We start from the raw sequence: 6248 nt of genomic DNA, 5'->3' as shown, positions 1-6248 counted from the left end.
TTTCTTTGTCCCCCAGTGCCTTTTGGGAAAAACGTCAAAGGATTTTCCTCTTTACTGTCATCAAAATACCTTAATTAACTCTCTGTATGCTAACAGAAGAGTGCTATGTTTATTCACAGTGTATTATTTTTCATTCTGGGGGGAAAGCATATATTTACTAATTATCGGCTTTGTAATGTGCATTCAAATGCATATCCTTTAAAAATAAAAATTCTCAAATGAAGTGTCTTTTTTTATATTGTATTATAATTTTTTTATTTCACTGTAGATACCTGACCTGTGGACGCTCTCGTGCACCACCTGCACGGCGGTATCCATCTGCAGGACTGTTTTACAGTCCTCAATGCAATCAGTGCAGTTGCCATCCTTTAGATAGCAAGCGGCACGGTTGGAGTAAAGAATGCATACATTTGGATAAGGGTCGCCGATACCTGCAAGACAGAACAGTTTTTGGTGGTGGTTAACATCTCTTAAAGGACAACCGACGCCTCCGGACGAGTTGTGTCCATAATTTGTAAAATCACTTCAAATGACTTCTACTGAGCGTATTTTTCAAAGATATTTTACGTTTTAAGACCCGCGCTAAATATTGAGGAAGTCTTGTTTTCAAGTTGATGACGATGCCCCAAGTCAGAGGTCCCCAACCCCCGGACCGCAGACCAGTCCGTGGGTCATTTTGATACAGGACCGCGCAGAAAGAATGAATAATTTACATAGTTTCTGTTTTATTCATTATCTGAGTCCGAACTATGTTGTATTTTGAAAAATTACCAGATTACATCCGTCTATGATTTACTCTTGACGCATGTCAAAACGCTTGTCTATGTCACGTGAGTATAATATTTAGAAGAAAGAAAATAAGTTTACATGCCTGTTGTATCATTTTATTTTGTTGTATTTATCCACCGGTCCGTGAAAATATTGTCTGACATTAAACCGGTCCGTGACGCAAAAATGTTTGGGGACCACTGCTCTACGTGACGTCACGGAGGGAACGCCCTTGACCGAGAAAGTGACACCCAATGCATTTTGGGTATTTTTTTTCATCTGAAAACACCGTGTTGATCAAAAGGAAAGATTAGAAGGAAAACTACATAAAAAAACTCGAACGTGAATCATTGTGTCGCAGCCAATTGCTGTAACACACATAAAGAAGGTGAAAGTTGACAGATTCCCAGCAGACATATCAGCCCATTTGCAACAGAGCTTGTGCATTTTCTGTGCGCTACACTAGGGTCAAGACGGCTCGAATTGATCCAGAAGGACTTCTTTAATCCATTGCAAACATTTATGCTTTCCTCTTCAGAACTATTTGAATCATACTCATAACTGGATGAGAAACAAGAAAGCATCTTCTCCGAATCTGAACTCTCTGAAACCATTGTTTTGATTCTGGAGCAAGGCAGTTTGTAAAGGAGTGTCCTGGCGTGAGGTCACGAACAAGCGAGTGGGATTGGTCAAGAACGCAGCAGTGAGGGGAGGTGGTTTAAACATTAAAGAGACAGGCAGACGACAGTGCAGAGTGTAGACTGCAAGGTTAAAATATCCCATCAATCAGGCTCCACAAACAACCCGCACAAGCCATCTGCACACTTGATGCAAAAAGCTATCAACCCAGCTGAACAGAACACAATTAATGAGGAACTAGATAAAATTATCAGAGAAAGCACCTACAAGGGATCATTCCTCGAGATGTTGAAAGAAGGTGAGGTTCCTCGTCAAGTGTTTAATGCTTCCATCAAGCCATGGACCATCACAAAGGTAAATAAAACCACTTTATTATACAGCAGTTAATTATTTTATTATAATACCATAGCATATTTATTATACATAAAATATGGTATTTTATGTCGTTTTAAGGTTCAGAAAATTAGAAAGTAGAAAATTGTTTTATGGGGACCTGGGAACGGATTATTCTCATTTTAATGGTTTCCTATTGGAAATTAATTTTTGGGATCCATACTTAAACACTCCGTCTGGTAACCAATTAAGTTCGTAAGCCAAGGTATCACTGTATATCTATATATACAGTAAAGTCTCGTTATATCGATATTCTCGGGACTCTGAAAAAATATCGATATAACCGGACTATCGATATATCTGATCCTGCGGCATGTAAATTTTCTCCTTGCGTTCATAGAAATAGTATCATAATAAGCAGTACTATCGATATAACGAGACTTTACTGTATATATTAAATATCATTCATAAACATAGTATTGTAGGACAAGAGGAAAATGTACCACCGGTTTTCCAGAAGAGAAAAATGAGAACAAAAACGCTTTAATCTGAGTCCCTTTTTAATTTGCCATTTTTATTCACGTTCAGTCAAATGGGGAAAAAATGATCCACTTCATCGGGCATCAAACACAACCACTATGAATCACCAGTTAAGGAAAGGCACGGCACTGATCTGATTCATACATACAAACAAACATGCCTACGCTCACTTTTTATGCTGACATCAAAAGGATACATCGATTTGTCCTCTTTTTGTACATGATCCTGTAGCCACAGTCTCTGCACCGGATTGGATCGCGGGCCTTGATTTCGTTTTCAGTGTGGCACTCTGCAAACACGGACAACACAAATTGAATTGACGAAATAACAATCATTGTATTGTTGAAAAATTTATATCTACAAATATGAGATACATTTCTCCAATGTGAGAGGCAAATAAAGGTTATCTCTTCTTATCTCAAAATCTGTAACGTCACTTTACACAATTAAGTCAGACTTTTATGGAGCAAAAGTAACAGTTACCGCCACAGATATAAAACATAGGCTGCTGTCTTGGTGGTTGCACGTCCTGTTGGGGCTCCATTTTGTGCCTTTAAAATAGAAAAGACATACGTTAGCACAGTTCCCAGAACATGCTCGCACGCGACAAAGACAACACCATAACGCGTTTAACACGATTTAGCGCGATGGGCCATGTACTACAGCGAAATTGGTAGTTACATGTGAGTTAAGAACATGTTAAAGTACACTATGCATCGAATAATAATTGAAATAATCTAAATCTCACAGTGTTTACCAGCGAGTTTAGCTGTTCAGCTTCTATTCGATAGCCCAGCGTCAAGGCGCATGCGGAAGTCGTCACAAACTAAGGTGGTAGTGATTGGTCCGCACAGTTCCGGAAATACGGAACTGAGCGTTCACCATGTATATGGTCAAAAACAAAACATAATTTACATGTATAGACTTGTTTCAAAATGATAATTGCCGAATAAACATATTTTCAAATCATTTAATCATTGGCAATATTTCCCCATTGTGGGACAAATAAAGGTTTTCTGATTCTGATTCTGAAACGATCTAAATCTCAGTGTTTTCAGCGAATTTAGCTGTTCAGCTTCTAGAGTTTTGAAAGCCGCTTATAAATACAATAATTATTATTACAATTATTATTATTATTATTATTATTATTATTATTATTATTATTATTATTATTATTATTATTATTATTATTATTATTATTATTATTATTTGATCGCAACGCGAAAAGGCGCATGCAAAGTTCGTCACAAACTAGAGGGGTCGTGATTGGTCATCAAGAACACAGTTCCAGAAATACGGAAGTTATCATTCACCATGTAATTGGTCCAAACCAAAACCGCGTTCACATGTACTGCATATACATGTTTTGAGATTATGATCGGCGAATAAACGAACTTCTACATTCAAAATATTTCAATTTATTATTATAATTATACTACAGTATTTCTGTTTACATTCTAGCCCTAGATAATTATGCATAGTTTCCTTTGTACCCAATACTCTCCGCAAGTCACAGCAGTTGTCATGCATTGTACTGTATTATAATTTTTGCTGCAGTGCGTGCAACTACTGTCACTGATTTTTCTTGAAGGGCTGTCCAACATAAAAACAATAATTATGTGTGTGCTTATCGTTTGCTTGCTTAAGTCCTGCACTACAATTAGCGCAACTGTCATTACTAGAAAGAAAAACGATTAGAATTCCTTTTCCTCACAGGATGTTCAATTGACCAAACGTTAAACTGGAGTCACACCTTCGAACCTTAATCTTCCTGTGAAATTTTACATTAAGTAGTAGCAGTACAGCCCGGATAAATACAGAGGGTTGTGTCAGGAAGGGCATCCGACGTAAAAGCTTGGCCAAAACAAACATGCGCATCAAACCTCTGAAGATGGAGGACACTGATTCGCTGTGGTGAACCCTTGAAGGGAAAAGCCGTCAGGAAAAGAAGAAGTGACAGTAATTAATTCATTAAATCACCAATACCCACTGTATAAGATTAATAAAGATTTTATTTTTGCATATAGTAGTACCGTATTCTTTAAAAACAATCATTTGTCAAAAAAGGGCCTAAAAATGGCACCTTCATAAATGGAGGCAAAGTGAATCTATTCAACAAATACATTCACCACACAAATACGTCAATGGTAGCTTGTTACATTTTATGGAATGAGATATATCATTTTTTTCCTCATAAATATTTGTAACGTCTTCTTAAAAGTCATTATCAAAAGCAGCCTGAATAAAAGTAGAACACCACCACGGCAAGAATCTGGTAACAGCTATAGCACGACTCAGTATAAATGTAGTAGGGCACATTAGCATATGTGAAATGTTCTGTTTTTGAAACAGAAAAACAAGATATTATTTTGCCATCAAATAAGACCTTTGTGGTCTTTCCTTAAAAATTCCAATCTCTTCGGCGCTAAAGTTTTTTCAGTAAATAAAAGATAAATAAAAATAAATGTAAAAACATTAGATGACCACCAACCTTCATCATTACCATAATAACAATGACACATTGTATAAATACAATAGATTCGTCATCGAAAAAAAAATATATCTATACATAAAATCATTATAGTCAAGTGATACCAAGCCACATTACTGTGTTGAGAAAAATCATCAGGTAAAAGTGGTCTCATCATTATCATTGACGACATGAAAATGTATCTTTTTTTCATCTCTCCGAGCCAGTGTGACATATTGCGACAGCCACTTCAATGAAAGGCTCTTCCACTAGATGGCAGAACGGACCGTGAACCTTCAAATATAAACTGTTCTTTATGGTCTATGAGGGGCATGTGTATTTGCATACATTGCTGTACATTTCATCTCCTGACATTTTCTTTTGTGCACAGAATACGTTTTTTTTAATCTTTTCAATTTCAATTTTGCTGCTGTTGTTGATTGAAAATTTCACCATTGTGGGACTATTAAAGGACAACCGACCGCTCCGGACAAGTTGCGTCCATAATTTTTTCAAATGACTTCTATTGAGCATATTTTACAAAGATTCCACGGCATATAGCTATATTTTACGTTTCAAGACTCGCACTGAATTGGATTGGATTGGATATGCCTTTATTAGTCTCACAGTGGAGAAATTTACATTTCACAGCAGCAAAGTGATGAAAGGAATGAAAGTAGAAAAACGAAATACATGAGCTGCTGGAAAGGCAGCCACTCTCGCGGCGCCGTCTTGAAATCAAAAGAACAAAAAAAAAAAACGAAATAACAAATAATATGACAGCATAGAGACAATATGACAAAACAAAGACACAGAGAGACATTCGTTCTTCAGGATTTGCTGTACCCTCTTTGTGATGACATGAAGCAGTTCTAGATGAAAGAGGAGAGGATCAAAGCGTCTTTCCACCAGTGGATCAGGGACATCATGGTGGAATGTGCACGTCGACTACAAGCTAAATGTTGAAAGCAAACACGCAGCTGTAGCATCCATTGACGAAAAGAGATTGTCTCACATCTCCTGTTCCACATAAATCTGCTTCAATTCCAAGCCGCAACAGTTCCACATACGCATCGGCGCTCTGCGCTGACGCTCCTTTCTTCTTATCGCGGGTTCCTCAAGCCATGCATCCATCCAGCCGTAGACTGTCCAACAGCACTGACCTTTCCGCTAAACAAAGCGGGGCTGTGAAGATGCTGCCCATTACAGGCGCAAAAAGCAGAATGGCCCCTTTGGTGTCCAGTGATGGCAGTCGAATGGCTCCGACATTCCTCCCATTCAAAAACAGTACTGGCATATTCATGCTGCCGAAAAGGCGCAGCCGCTCAGCACAGTCTCCTCCTTGATGAATGTCGTGGTCAAAAATGCTGAAAATCAAACTGTATCCGTTCCACACGATGCACAACAACACAAAGTGACAAAAGAAAACACAAAACAAGACAAAAACAACCAAAAAAAGCAAGGCTCATGAGATCACCTGCTGAGGCTGCCTACTCGG

The 6248-nt window shown here is 38.0% G+C and overlaps 1 protein-coding gene across 2 annotated transcripts; it reads right to left on the bottom strand.

Annotated features, from left to right (window-relative positions):
• Window positions 1-2293: 2293 nt before the first annotated feature.
• On the bottom strand, window positions 2294-3110 carry polr2k (RNA polymerase II, I and III subunit K). 2 transcript variants are annotated; one of them, XM_089023377.1, is made up of 4 exons: window positions 3038-3110; window positions 2764-2831; window positions 2477-2569; window positions 2294-2376 (listed from the first exon to the last, which is right to left on the bottom strand). In XM_089023377.1, the coding sequence occupies exons 2-4, from the start codon at window positions 2822-2824 to the stop codon at window positions 2354-2356; spliced, it is 177 nt and encodes a 58-aa protein (XP_088879503.1). In that variant the 5' UTR covers window positions 2825-2831; window positions 3038-3110; the 3' UTR covers window positions 2294-2353. The 2 variants fall into 2 exon arrangements, with proteins under 2 accessions (XP_088879503.1, XP_088879504.1); XM_089023378.1 differs by having other exon boundaries at window positions 3029-3096.
• Between the last annotated feature and the right edge of the window lie 3138 nt (window positions 3111-6248).

Source organism: Hippocampus bargibanti, linkage group LG20 (assembly GCF_051943395.1).
Source record: "Hippocampus bargibanti isolate YZ-2025 linkage group LG20, ASM5194339v1, whole genome shotgun sequence".
Taxonomy (NCBI): Eukaryota; Metazoa; Chordata; class Actinopteri; order Syngnathiformes; family Syngnathidae; genus Hippocampus; species Hippocampus bargibanti.
The sequence above is the reverse complement of the archived record's forward strand: the minus strand, read 5'-3'. Positions and strand labels throughout refer to the sequence as shown.

Excerpts from the sequence above, each read along its gene's own strand:
- polr2k (XM_089023377.1), bottom strand. The coding sequence starts at position 2,824 with ATGGAGCCCCAACAGGACGTGCAACCACCAAGACAGCAGCCTATGTTT. Across the intron at positions 2,570-2,763 it reads TATGTTTTATATCTGTGGCG|AGTGCCACACTGAAAACGAA; the intron begins GTAACTGTTACT and ends CCGTGTTTGCAG. Across the intron at positions 2,377-2,476 it reads CAAAAAGAGGACAAATCGAT|TGGTTGTGTTTGATGCCCGA; the intron begins GTATCCTTTTGA and ends GGTGATTCATAG.